The following is a 14,035-nucleotide window of genomic DNA, read 5'->3' as shown; positions in this document are numbered from 1 at the left end:
GGGTCTGGTCCATGTGGAATAGTGTTTTAACCCTTTGCCTCCTATTGTGGCCCCAACCTGAACAGAGACCACCCCCCACAAGCAATTTTTTGGTATGTAGGTGCACCTCAGGTCCACAGCAAAGACCAAAGGGCTCAAGCTACCCCCATCCCCATAAACTACCGTATTTTTCGCTCTATAAGATGCACCAGACCGCAAGACTGGTTTTTGGAGGAGGGAAACAAGAAAAAAAATATTCTGAATCTCAGAAGCCGGAACAGCAAGAGGGATCGCTGCGCAGTGAAAGCAGCAATCCCTCTTGCTGTTCTGGCTTCTGGGATAGCTGCGCAGCCTGCATTCACTCCATAAGACGCACACACATTTCCCCTTACTTTTTAAGAGGGAAAAAGTGAGTCTTATAGAGCAAAAAATACGGTACCTTCCCAAAGCTGCCCCACCACCATGGCTGATTCCTAAATCGGATTGGGGGACTGAACTTACTTCTGGAGCCAGAAGAAAAGCTCTGCCGCACCTGCATTATGCATATTAAAGGAAAATGTAGCTTGATCCTTAGTCTGATCCAGTAGAATAAGTTCTTTTATCTTCCTGACAAAGGGCTTCTTTTGGGAGGAAGGGCGGGATAAAAATATAATTTCAATAATATTAATAAAGATATTTATATATCAATAGCCACGGAGCTTTCCCTTATCTTTCCACGGGTGGTTTCAGAGCCACCAGGACAGAATTATGAGATGATAATGAAATGTTTTCTCACAAGATTCACCTCCTGTGAATGTTTTCCCTCAAAAGCCCCCAAAATTTACCTTCTTGCACCTTGACTCCAAATACCAGAGTGTCTGTGAAAGAAAAAGGAGGAGTGAGAGATTTAGATCACACTGCCATGTGTAAAGCAAATCTTGTAACGGCGCTGTCATTTCACACATCGCCCCCCCCCCTTTATTTTAGTGGGAGGGTTAAGTAAAAAGATGTTTTTTATGGCAGAGAAGTATTCCCCTCAACTCTGTTACTCCTCCATCACCTTAAATTCAACTCGGCCTCCTGAATTGCCGTTTCCTCTCATTCCTCTCATCAGACTAAGAAAAGTCTGCAGCAGGCCTGGGTTGTTGTTATTTATTCATTTATATACTGCTTGCTTGCCCAAATGGTTTCTCAGTGGTTTACATGTATGAAATCAATGATAAAAAATATAAGCAAAAAACAAGGTCATTGAAACACTGAACCATTTATCCTTAACTAAAATATAATAACAAACGAGGCTGGGAGTAAGGACTCTTGATAGAGATTGTAGTTAATAAGGTAAAGTCCAGTCAAAGGCGACTATGGGGTTGTGGCGCTCATCTCGCTTTCAGGCTGAAGGAGCTGGCGTTTGTCCACAGACAGCTTTCCAGGTCATGAGGCCAGCATGACTAAACCGCTTCTGGCACAACGGGACACCATGATGGAAACTGGAGAGCACAGAAACACTGTTTACCTTCCTACCACAGTGGTACCTATTTATCTACTGGCACTGGTGTGCTTTCGAACTGCTAGGTAGGCACTTCCTGTTTCCAGCGGTGGAAAATGGCTGATCCCACACAATCGGACCTCAGCCGTTCCGATAACTCAGGGCTGATATGGGGGTAATTAGCCCTGGCAGCCTCCCCAGGGCAGGGGAGGACTGTCTCAACGACCCGCGGTCTGCCCCAGATTGCCGATGTGGCAGATGGCAGGGGCACTGGGTCACGGAGCTAGGGATGGCTGACACTCCTGCGACGCCACCCCATAGCCGGATGCATCTGTTTGGGAAAATATAAAGATTTGGAACAAACAGACACGTTCTGAATTGAAGAAGCTGGAAAAAACCTGCAGTATGTACAGTCTCTGGTGCAAAAGATCGAATTTCAAAGAGATCCTCATCATGACGTTTGGAATGTGGACGGCCTTGGTATGTAAAAAAACATTCTTTTATCCTTAACATCAACAATCCGTAATGCATGCCAAGCCTCATTAAGAACTTAAATTGATCTTCAAAAAGTGAGTTCAGATGGACTTTCATATATAATTGGGATCTACTTGCAGCCACTTCTCTTCTAAGACCGGAAATGTCTGTTAAAGACGAAAACAAAGGAGGACAAAATGGCTGCTACCCACTACGTCGTTATTGAATATCTGAAATACTTCCCTGATTAAGAGAAAGAGGAGCCAACGGATGGTTGGTTATAAAGATTGGAAACAATATTACCGTATTTTTCGCCCTATAGGACGCACTTTTTCCCCTCAAAAAATGAAGGGGAAATGTGTGTGCGTCCTATGGGGTGAATGCAGGCTTTCGCTGAAGCCTGGAGAGCGAGAGGGGTCGGTGCGCACAGACCCCTCTTGCTCTCCAGGCTTCGTGGACCTCTCCGCAAACGGCGGGAGAGCTCCTGCCGCTTGCGGAAAGGTGCCTGCATGCCGAAGCCTGCGCGCGCTGAGCTCAGCGCGTCCAGGCTTCGCGGACCTCTCCGCAAGCGGCGGGAATGCTCCCACCGCTTGTGGAGAGGTGCCTGCATGCCGAAGCCTGCGCGCGCTGAGCTTAGCGCGTCCAGGCTTCGCGGACCTCTCCGCAAGCAGCGGGAGCCAGCCCTGGGCTCCCACGGCTTGCAGAGAGCTGCCTGTTTGGGGACTGGGGTCGGGGGAAGCTCGGGCCTCCCCCGCCCCAGCCCCGCGCCTGGGGGGGAAATAATTTCCCCCCCTTTATTTCCCCCCCAAAAAAACTAGGTGCGCCTTATGGGACGGTGCGTCCTATAGGGCGAAAAATACGGTACATATACAACTGTTTGCAAAAAGATGTTTTTTTGATTACGAGCGAGAGAGAGGGCTAAATGGATGTCTGGCAGCCCCCCTCTAGGGCCCGGAGGAGGGACTGGGAGGATTCCAAAGGCCAATTGCTAACTGTCTGATACAGTGGTGCCTCGCAAGACGAAAAGAATCCGTTCCGCAAGTCTCTTCGTCTAGCGGTTTTTTCGTCTTGCGAAGCAAGCCCATTGATGGCTTAGCCCATTAGCGCTATTAGCGCTATTAGCGGCTTTTAGCGGCTTAGCGGATAAGCGGCTTAGCGGCTTAGAAAAAGGGGGGAAAAGGGAAAAAAACCCGCAGGAACTCGCAAGACATTTTCGTCTTGCAAAGCAAGCCCATAGGAAATTCGTTTTGTGAAGCACCTCCAAAACAGAAAACTCTTTCGTCTAGCGAGTTTTCCGTCTTGCGAGGCAATCGTCTTGCGGGGCACCACTGTATATGGCTACACTGCAAACAGTCTGTTTAAGATAAATCAACAAGGAGGTTACAGAAGGAAATTTCTCTCTGTTTCTTTGATAACACCTGGCCGGGAAAGATTAATGATCTGGGAGCTGCCAAAATAACAACTCTCAAAGAGCTGGACAGAACTTTGAAACTGGATGCAATTAAATGAAGCGGTGCGATGAAAAAACAGCTGAAGGAGTACAATATACGGACAAATCTGCACTCCATAGAAAAAAAAAGTATCTGTTTTCTGACATGAATGAGGATCGTAGAACCAGAGTCAAAATGTGTGAGGGAAAAATCGGACATGGAATTATGAATAACATTGAGGATGATGAGAGGCAGGACTTTGATGTTGAATGCGCTTCAAAATTCAGACCGTGGGAAGTCAAAACAAAATTATTACAATTTGGAAGACAATTGGACCTTTTTTATTTTAGTTTTTTATTTTTATTGGATTTGATTTGATATGTTAATTGGATGTTTTTATTGGGAAATTAATAAACGCGTTTTTTAAAAAAAGAACTGCTAGGTTGGCATGAGCTGGGACAGATCAGGATTTGAACTGATGACCTTCTGATTGGCAAGCCCAAGAGGCTCAGTAGTTTAGAACACAGGGCCCCTTGTAGTTAATAACCTCTGGTTGGAGCCTGTATTCACTAATTAAGGTTGGACAGCCAACACAAGTTCTTTAAACATATTATAAATTAAAGAAACTAATTATTAATTAGCAAGCACCAATTCTATGCTATTTTGAAATAAATGCCTAATGTCCCGCAGTTACCTCAAGAGCTTTTCACCTCTAAGGGAAGGAAGCAGGAGGCAGTTTTAATATTATTAGGTAGAAAAAAACCCCTACAGGTTTTCCCGTTTATCTCCACAAGGAAAAGGAACAGAAACTGACTATTTTTTTTTTTTAAAGGGAAGCTGAAAATAACTTTCCTTGCCACCCTTATAACCTGCGGCTATGGCCCACCTCAAGCTCACTTTTGGACACCTAAGATGTTCTGTATCAAATCTTTGCATCCATTTCCTCCTTACCTTTGAACTGCTTCATGGCACCCTCGAGAAAAGAGGTTTTATCACAGAAGTCCCAGATCCTCCACTTCAGCTCAGGAGAAAAAGCCTCGGGATTCTCAGATGCCTCCTTTTCCTCACACCTGGCAGAACAACAAGGTTAACCCATTGCCCTCTCAACCCCATATTCCCAAATAAGCCAGAAAAAGAAAAGACAATGATGTGTTGGAAAAATACTTCAGAGAACCTGGAGGCAGAGGGGGGTGGGTGTATTGGCAAGGAGGCAATTGCCCCTCAATATAATTTTTTTAATGTAATGAAATTTCTATACAACTTAGTTTTTTTTAAAAGCCTATAAACCAGTGGTTCTCAACCTGTGGGCCCCCAGAGGTTGTTGGACTACAACTCCCATCATCCCTGAGCTCTGGTCTTGCTAGCTAGGGGTGATGCGAGTTGTAGTTCAACAACATCTGGGGAGCCACAGGTTGAGAAAGGCTGCTCTAAACCATGGGTAGGCAAACTAAGGCCCGAGGGCCGGATCCGGCCCAATCACCTTATAAATCTGGCCTGCAGACAGCCTGGGAATCAGCATGTTTTCACATGACTAGAATGTGTCCTTTTATTTAAAATGCATCTCTGGGTTATTTATGGGGCATAGGAATTCGTTCACCCCCCCCCAATATAGTCTGGCCCTCAACAAGGTCTGAGGGACAGTGGCTGAAAAAGTTTGCTGACTCCTGCTCTAAACCGTTTACATAACATAAAACATTCACAGGAAAACGCCAATAAAATCAGCAGGCTTACAGAAAGAAGTAGACACCCTAATAAAAATAACAAAATGGTCAAAATACAGATGAAATCAACAGTTTTAAAAACAAATACACAAAATAAAATAGCGCAGTCGGGCCCCCCAAATAAGACATGTGAGGGCAAAATAGCAGCTCCATATGACACCGGCATGCTCAAAACTATTCAGCTGCTACCTACAGCCCAGGAAAAAGAAAGTAAGAGTGTGTCTCACACACACACACACACACACAGAGAGAGAGAGAGAGAGAGAGAGAGAGAGAGAGAGAAATGTGATGGTTGGTGGTGCCAGTTAAGCCACTTACCGCTGCAAGAAGCTTTTAATATCCTGCAGGGGAAAAGAGAGAGGCAAGGCAGAATTCAGTGTTTGCAGCAACCCACACTACAATGACCCTTTCAGCATTGAGACTGCTTCCCTGTGGGAACAAGCTGGCAGGACTTGCCAAGCACAGCCCACTCAAAAGCTGTAAGCCACCTTGAGTCCCATCAGGGAAAATGGCGGGGTATAAATAAATATATAAAAGTAAAAATAAAAGCGGTACATACATAGCTTTGGCCCTGTATACCTGAAGGAGTGTCTCTGTTACGATATGGATGCAATGCAGCTGCAAAGTGCTAGCTTGAAAAGTAAACATGATGGGAATGTTGGGACTGCCCGTGGGAAACAGAGGGACAGTCAATTCACAGTGCGAAGCACCAGAATTAGCTCAGAGTGTAATATGAGCTGTTCCGTTTATTCCTGTCCAGGAAGTGAAGGGAGTGTTTGTCTCTAGACTGCTGGAGCTTGAAGAGAGCAGTCATGTTTTTTGTAATGCTGCAAAGACAGAAATAAAGGCATGTAAATACGTTTCTGTCTATCTCTTTCCCCTGCCAGGGGGCAGGAAAGAGGTGGTGTGTTCTTCTCACACTGAGAAGGATCGCCTATTGCGACCTAGCCTGGATCTTGCTGGGGAATGCAGCCAGGGAGGTCAACAGGAGATCAAGCCGGGTGCCTGGGAGAGTTGCCAGTTTCTCCTGATATGGGCTTGATTTCCGACAGTCTCCATCCCCATCGTTCAGCCTGGACACTGAGGTCCAGCTCCGAGGGCCTTCTGGGGTTCTCTCACTGCCAGAAGTGAAGGTACAGGGAACCAGGCAGAGGGCCTTCTTGGTGGTGGCGCCTGCCCTGTGGAACGCCCTCCTATCAGATGTCAAGGAGATAAAGAACTACAGAACTTTTAGAAGACATCCGAAGGCAGCTCTGTACAGTGGAACCTCATGTTACGGATGGGATCTGTTCCGGAGGCCCATCCATAACACAGAACTGACGCAAGCCAAAGTGCTGCATTTGCACATGTGCAGCGTGTGATTTAGTGTTGCTGCGCATGCACGAGTGGCGAAACCTGGAAGTAGCCCGTTCGAGTACTTCCGGGTTGCCGCAGGACACGGTGCATGCTCTAGTTATCTCCCGCTTGGACTGCTGCAATGCGCTCTACGTGGGGCTGCCTTTGAAGGTGACCCGGAAACTACAATTAATCCAGAATGCGGCAGCTAGACTGGTGACTGGGAGTGGCCGCTGAGACCATATAACACCGGTCCTGAGAGATCTGCATTGGCTCCCAGTTCATTTCCGAGCACAATTCAAAGTGTTGGTGCTGACCTTTAAAGCCCTAAAAGGCCTCAGTCCTGTATACCTGAAGGAGTGTCTCCACCCCCAGGGTTCAGCCTGGACACTGAGGTCCAGCTCTTAGGGCCTTCTGGCGGTTCTCTCACTGCCAGAAGTGAAGGTACAGGGAACCAGGCAGAGGGCCTTCTCGGTAGTGGCACCCGCCCTGTGGAACGCCCTACCTTCAGATGTGAAGGAAATAAGCAGCTATCCTATCTTTAAAAGACATCTGAAGGCAGCCCTGTTTAGGGACATTTTTAATATTTAATGCTGTCTTGTTTTTAACACTCGACTGGGAGCCGCCCAGCGTGGCTGGGGAAACTCAGCCAGATGGGCGGGGTATAAATAATAAATTAATAATAATAATAATAATAATAATAATAATAATAATAACAACAAGAAAACATGTAACCTGGAGCAGATGCAACATGAGGCATGACTGTCTAGGGAAGCTTTTAATGGCTGGTGTTTTTCTGTGCTTTTATAATTTGTTGGAAGCCACCCAGAGCGGCTGGAGCAATCCAGATAAGCGGAAAATAAAGAATAAATTATTACAAATTATGTCTGCACTGTGTCCTTGAAATTTGGTGGTGTTATGTACTGAAGTTCTCACCCTGGGCCAGCAGGGGAATACTGTAGATAGTTATGCAAATAGGGGATCGAAAGTGACGTTCAGTGATTTTGCTCGGTGATTCAGCTCCGCTCAGAGAGTGGCTGCATCTGGCTGTGCTCTAATGTCCATCGATCCCACCTTCGTCACCAGTGTTAAGTTGTGGGTGAACTTATCAGACAACACAGCGATTCTTCAAACAGCTCTAGTTTATTCACAGGCCAGAACAGAACTGAACTGAAGGGTTCAGTCAGCCTGCTTATATAGAGCTCCAGTATAACGTAACTGTAACAACTTTCTAAAACCATCCAATCACTGAACATCACTTTCGATCCCCTATTTGCATAACTATCTACAGTATCCCTCTGCTGGCCCAGAGTGAGAACTTCAGTACATAACAGGTAGTGACTCTGACTTTCCTAAACCGGGCCCCTTCGTTTCTTGTGTGGGTGAAGGAGCCACACAATTGCTTTGGGGCCAACCTTGCGCTGTCTGGAGGAACAGCCCAGGCTGCTCCTTCCGCCATTTTACCTGCAGGAGTTCGCCAGCTGTCTGCTGACGCTTCTTCTCCACCTCCCGGAGGACGCACTCGAGGGCAAAGAGTTCACCAGACAGCTGGGCCATTCGCTCGTCTCTTTTCCACCTGATCTCCATCTCTGCTTGTTTCAGCTGGGCCAGCGTGAGCTTCTCTTGTTCCTCCAGGAACTGTCGCAGCTGTCTGAACTCAAGCAACGTCTTTTTCCTCTTCGCTTTCGTTTGCTTCTGAAATAAGCAGGCAGGCAGGAGAAAAGGAAGCACCCCCGTGACAAATGCGCCCAGGGAGATCACCCCAGCCGCCCTACCTCAGGCCTACGCCAGCTCCTCACCCCCAATAATAATAATAATAATATAATAATAATAATAATTTATTATTTATACCCCACCCATCTGGCTGAGTTTCCCCAGCCACTCTGGGCGGCTCCCAATCAAGTGTTAAAAACAGTACAGCGTTAAATATTAAAAACTGAACAGGGCTGCCTTCAGATGTCTTTTAAAGATAGGATAGCTGCTTATTTCCTTCACATCTGAAGGGAGGGCGTTCCACAGGGCGGGTGCCACTACCGAGAAGGCCCTCTGCCTGGTTCCCTGTAACCTCACTTCTCGCAATGAGGGAACCGCCAGAAGGCCCTCGGTGCTGGATCTCAGTGTCTGGGCTGAACAATGGGGGTGGAGACACTCCTTCAGGTATACAGGACCAGGGCCATTTAGGGCTTTAAAGGTCAGCACCAACACTTTGAATTGTGCTCAGAAACGTACTGGGAGCCAATGCAGATCTCTCAGGACTGGAGTTATGCGGTCCCAGCAGCCACTCCCAGTCACCAGTCTAGCTGCCACATTCTGGATTAACTGCAGTTTCCGGGTCACCTTCAAAGGTAGCCCCACGTAGAGCGTGTTGCAGTAGTCCAAGCGGGAGATAACTATAACTATACAATATAGTTGTACCTTGGATCTCGAACGGCTTAGTTGCCGAACCTATTCGGCTCCCGAACGATCGAAAACCGGAAGTGAGTGTTCCGGTTTTTGAACTTTTTTTTGGGAAGTCAAACATCCGATGCGGCTTCCGATTGGCTGCAGGAGCTTCCTGAAGCCAATCAGAAGCCGTCCTTTGGTTTCTGAATGTTTTGGAAGTGGAACGGACTTCCGGAACGGATTCCGTTCGACTTCCAAGGTACGACTGTACAGATGTTAGCTAGCCCTAGCAGTCCTTCACTTCTCAATAAGAGCAACACTTACGAGCAAGACTTTGCTTTCCCTTTTTGTGTCTGCTTTGCATGACAGAACTCTCTCCCTCTCTTTCTTCAGAGTCTCCAGGCAGCTGTAGAGACGATCCTGAAAAGAAACGAGGAAATGTTAATATAATATACGTGCAAGAATTGATTGGTGGATTGTTGTCTGAAAATAAATAAAGGTGTTTTTTTTAAAAAAAACAAGTATAATATAATGTAAGGTTATTTGTAATGTTTGACATTAAACTAGGATTGACTGGAGCACCAAGGAAAACCACTGTCACATCTGGTTGGGCACGTGGGAAGTCAGATTCGGGGGGAAATGGTTAATTTGTTTAGATTAAATATTAAATTTGTTTTAATTTAATTTAATTTGTTTCAATTAGTGATCAGTTTTGGGGGGGGGGAAATCGGGACTTCTGGGTTAGCGCCATCGCCGAATGGCGGATTCCCTCCGAGCTCCGGAGGGAATCGGCTCAGCAGGGGTCGGGTCCTGCCGCGGCGGTGACGCGGGGACCCTAAAAAACCACAGGCGTGGAAGCCTGTGGACCTGGTGACTCGGCGGGCACCATTTGCGCCCCCCCCGACCCGAGAGGGAGCCTTTTTAAAGGCTTCGGAACGGGGGACGGGGAGAGGTGTGGTGCTGAGAGTCTTCTGCTTCCCCTGCTGAGTGAAGCCACATGCCATGGACGGAGAGCGCTGACTTTTTCCTGTGAACTTTCGGATTAAAAGCAACAACCCGTGAGTAATACGGAAATTGGACTTATAAAAGAAAGAATTTGTTTGAATTTGGTATGACCGGGGAAGACGCAAAAAGGAAGTCCGTCTCCCCTGTCTTGTAAACAACCTGAAGCAAGGACTAAATATTTAAGGTCGAGAGAATATCTCCTTTTTACTGGATTAAACTATTAATTACACGGATTGACAGTATAAGTAATTGTGCTGGAGGATAAGAGCTAACTTTGAGAACTAAAAGTGCCCCCCCCGAGACCCGGGAGCGATCCGCGAGAGGAGCCTGCTGAGGAGACATAGAAGATTTTGACAGCTGTCAAATTAGCTGTCAAAGTGGGAAAAATAGAGAACATTGGTTCTGATGTTTTTGCTGGTTACATTAGTTACAATTACAGATAGGTAGCCGTGTTGGTCTGCCATAGTCAAAACAAAACAAATTCCTTCCAGTAGCACCTTAAAGACCAACTAAGTCAGTTCTTGGTATGAGCTTTCGTGTGCATGCACACTTCAGTGTATCTGAAGAAGTGTGCATGCACACGAAAGCTCATACCAAGAACTGACTTAGTTGGTCTTTAAGGTGCTACTGGAAGGAATTTGTTTTGTTTTGACATTAGTTACAATATAGTGATAAATTGTTGAAAATAAAGAAGAATTGAAACAAGTTAACTTGGCTTTTGGGCTGGAAGTGTAAGGAATACTTAATAACCAGAATCCCTCTAGAGGGGGTTCAGGGACACTACAAGAATGGAGATAGGCCGGAAAATACTAGCTGACCTGGACAAGGTTGCTTTTCTCATGAGAAAATTGGTAGAGCAGAGTCATGTTTTGTCTGCAGTCCAGGCAGCTGAACAAGAAATGAAACTGGAGAAACTGGAGGAAATGGAGAAAGAGATATTGGTTGAACAGGAGCAGCAGGAAGGAGGGGCTGAAATGCTGCAGAAGGCAAAGGAGAGCCGGAGGCCTGTCAAGATGGATATAAAAGAAAAAAAGGACTGGATGATGAAAATTTGGTTTGAATTGAAGAAGGAGGAATGGAAAGATCTTTCTTTGTGGAGATCTGAAGATTTTGAGACATTTGGACCAAAAAGGATTAAGAAACAATTTCTGAGCTTCACCTTTAAATATGGAGGCCCGGCTGGAAGGAACATGGACTTTTTTGGGACAGAGCCCTTCCGAGATTTGGTGGTTAATATAAAGGACTATCAAAAAAACTGAGAGAGGAACTGAGAGAGAATTAAGAGCCTCTGACGTGAGGAACCCAGGCTGATAGCAGTGTTGAATTCAGGCTCGGTCAGAGGTATGTGCCTATCTGCAGGCACCGGCTGAATTCCTTTGACCTCCCTCCGGCGACTCCCGGCAGAAAAAAACACACGAGGTCCGTTCCGGCGATTTTCCTCAGGCTGTGAGAAAAACACACCAACTGCTTCTCCTCCTTCTCCTCCTCCCTGCATATCCCCAGGGAGGGGAATCAGACTCAGACAGAAACGTATCTACATTGCTTTTATTCCTGTCTTTAGCAGTCATACAGTAAAAGATGTCTGCTCTCTTCAACAAACAGAGAGAAACTTCAAACTCCACCCATGTACATCCTGTACAGGTCATATGACATACACTGAGCTCATATCCTGTGCTCAATAAGGATGGACTGCCCCTTTGTTTCCATGGCAACAGTCACACACATCCTGTCTGGCTTTACAGCCACTAGCAGCTGTCTGAGCTGTTAGAGCCTTTGCTTGCTGCAGCATTGCTGCTTTAGAATAACAAGCAGATGGATTAATGGACAATGGTTTAGGGATTGAAACCGGGAAAGGGAGGGTGGGGTTTGGGAATCCGAAGGGCGTACAAATATATTCTGATTCTTTCTATTGTTTCTTTTTTTGTTTTGTTATTAATATAAAAATGGGGAATTCGTGTAAGGGAGATTGGGTCGATCTTAGAAAAATTCTTTTAAGCATAATGATTAATGTATATAAGTCAAAGTTTGATATATAAATTGAATTAAGTATAATAATAAATTAGGGTTAAAAATTAGGGATAAGAACTTGTTGAATAAACATTTGGACATGGAATACAAGAAGGGGAGGCGAGGGGAAGTCGCAGAAAAAAGTTATTGAAAATTATTATTTTAAAGGTTGAATGTTTTTTTAATTTTGTCTTTTCTCTTTTGCTTTTTTCTCTTTTCCTTTTTTTTTTTTTTTTGGAAAGTTGTATTTGGTTTTTGTGTATTATTTGAAACTATAATAAATATTATTAAAGCATCACTTTAAACCACACAAAAAAAACCCAAAAACAATTTGGAAAAAAAATCAAAATCAATGAAAAAGATGTGTCCAAAGGAATGCGGAATTCCATTTTGGTCAACTCTTCACTATATATTGTCAAATCAAAAATATCACTTAAAAAGACTAAAAGCATAGGCCAATTTAGGGCACTTTGAATTTTTCAACTTTCAAATTCCAAGAATGGGGGGTATTAAAAAGTTTTAACATAACAAGGGGATTCAAAAGTTATTTTTGTTAAATTAATATAATTTGGTTTCACTTGGTAAGTAATATGTGTGTGGCATGGCATAGAAATCATTAGAAATGATTGCCAAGTAATTGTAGTTATATTATATATTGTTATGAATTATTTTTATTATTTAGCATTACCTGACATTTTAAGAAGGCAAAATTAGAAATCTGTGGTTTTCTGAAGCAGTTTATGTGCTGCTTCAGCAAACATAGACTTAACAAGCTAAATGTCGTCCAATCACAAAAATAATAGCACACACCCAAAAACATAATATTAAGACCACTCACTGAAAGTTTTTGCAAAAATTAAGTTTCACCCCCTAAAATGACACTTCCTACTGGACAATGCCTGTAATCAGACTATCTGATCACAGCAAAACCTGCAAGAATAGCTTGGGATTTTTTCCCAGCAAAAGTTAACAAGAATCAACACGAGCTATATCTGGCATTCCCAAGAAAATCAAAAAGGATGCCATTATCAAGTTATTTCCCACCTTGTACCCTTGGACAGACTCCTCCGGCGGAAGCAGAGTGTGTGTCCAATGTTCTTCAGATTCTCGACAAAGCACACACACCAATTTCTCGTCCTCTTTGCAGAACAGGCTGAGCTTTTCACCGTGGCTCTCGCACAGCTCCCTCTTCCCCAGATTCAGTGGCAGGAGCTTAATCCTTTCCACGATATTTGCCAGCTGCCAGTTTGCCCGGAACTTCCCTTTCTGGAGGACGGCGCTACAGACGGGGCACCTCAAGGTCCACAGGACGTTCCAGTTCACCGCATGCTCCTTGATGCAACCCCAACAGAAGCTGTGGCCGCAGTCGACGCTCACGGGGTCTGTGAAATACTCTTTGCAGAGGGGACACCTGGCTTCCTCCACTATGTAAGCGGACGGCTGAGCTGAGGCCATGGGGGGCAGAGACCCTTGAAACCCAGTTGCTAAAGGATGTAGCTTTGGGACCTGTTACGACAACAGCAGGATAGCAATGGACTAGAGAAGAAAGGAATAACTCTTGTGAGATGACATTGTCTCCCATCCAGCAACTACAAAGGCTCTAATTCTGCATGTTATTTCTTTGTCAATTTTATTTGCAACCTGTTCCTCATTATTTGCAACCTGTTCCACACAATCCCAGAACAAGAGACAATATTAAAACGCAATGAAATAATATTTAGTTTAAATGCAACTACTGCATGCAACAGGGATGCGGGTGGCGCTGTGGGTTAAACCACAGAGCCTAGGACTTGCCAATCAGAAGGTCGGCAGTTCAAATCCCCGCGACGGGGTGAACTCCCGTTGCTCAGGCCCAGCTCCTGCCAACCTAGCAGTTCGAAAGCACGTCAAAGTGCAAGTAGATAAATAGGTACCGCTCCGGCGGGAAGGCAAACGGCGTTTCCGTGCTCTGCTCTGCTTCGCCAGAAGCGGCTTTGTCATGCTGGCCACATGACCCGGAAGCTGTACGCCGGCTCCCTCGGCCAGTAAAGTGAGATGAGCGCCGCAACCCCAGAGTCGGTCACAACTGGACCTAATGGTCAGGGGTCCCTTTACCTTTACTGCATGCAACATGGATCCTGAACGCCTTGCGAGTCAAACGTTTTGTCTCCTGAATGCCACAAACCCAGAAGTGAATGTTCTGGCTTGCAAACGTTCTTTGGAACCCAAACGTCCGACGCGGCTTCTCATTGGCTGCA

The 14,035-nt window shown here is 45.4% G+C and overlaps 1 protein-coding gene across 1 annotated transcript in view; it reads right to left on the bottom strand.

The window, feature by feature from the left end:
• Nucleotides 1-14,035, bottom strand: part of LOC309335195 (uncharacterized protein) — a gene marked incomplete at its 5' end in the record, with an annotated part of 74,281 nt that overhangs the window by 2,633 nt on the left and 57,613 nt on the right. The window contains 6 exons of the mRNA XM_081850069.1: nt 804-836; nt 4,300-4,418; nt 5,388-5,410; nt 7,869-8,099; nt 9,111-9,206; nt 12,843-13,304. Of these exons, the coding sequence (XP_081706195.1) occupies nt 804-836; nt 4,300-4,418; nt 5,388-5,410; nt 7,869-8,099; nt 9,111-9,206; nt 12,843-13,304 (964 nt within the window). The remainder of the gene's footprint in view (nt 1-803; nt 837-4,299; nt 4,419-5,387; nt 5,411-7,868; nt 8,100-9,110; nt 9,207-12,842; nt 13,305-14,035) is intronic.

Source organism: Podarcis erhardii (genome assembly GCF_964252035.2).
Source record: "Podarcis erhardii genome assembly, chromosome: 2".
In the NCBI taxonomy this organism is placed as follows: Eukaryota; Metazoa; Chordata; class Lepidosauria; order Squamata; family Lacertidae; genus Podarcis; species Podarcis erhardii.
This window is presented reverse-complemented; position numbering and strand designations above follow the sequence as displayed.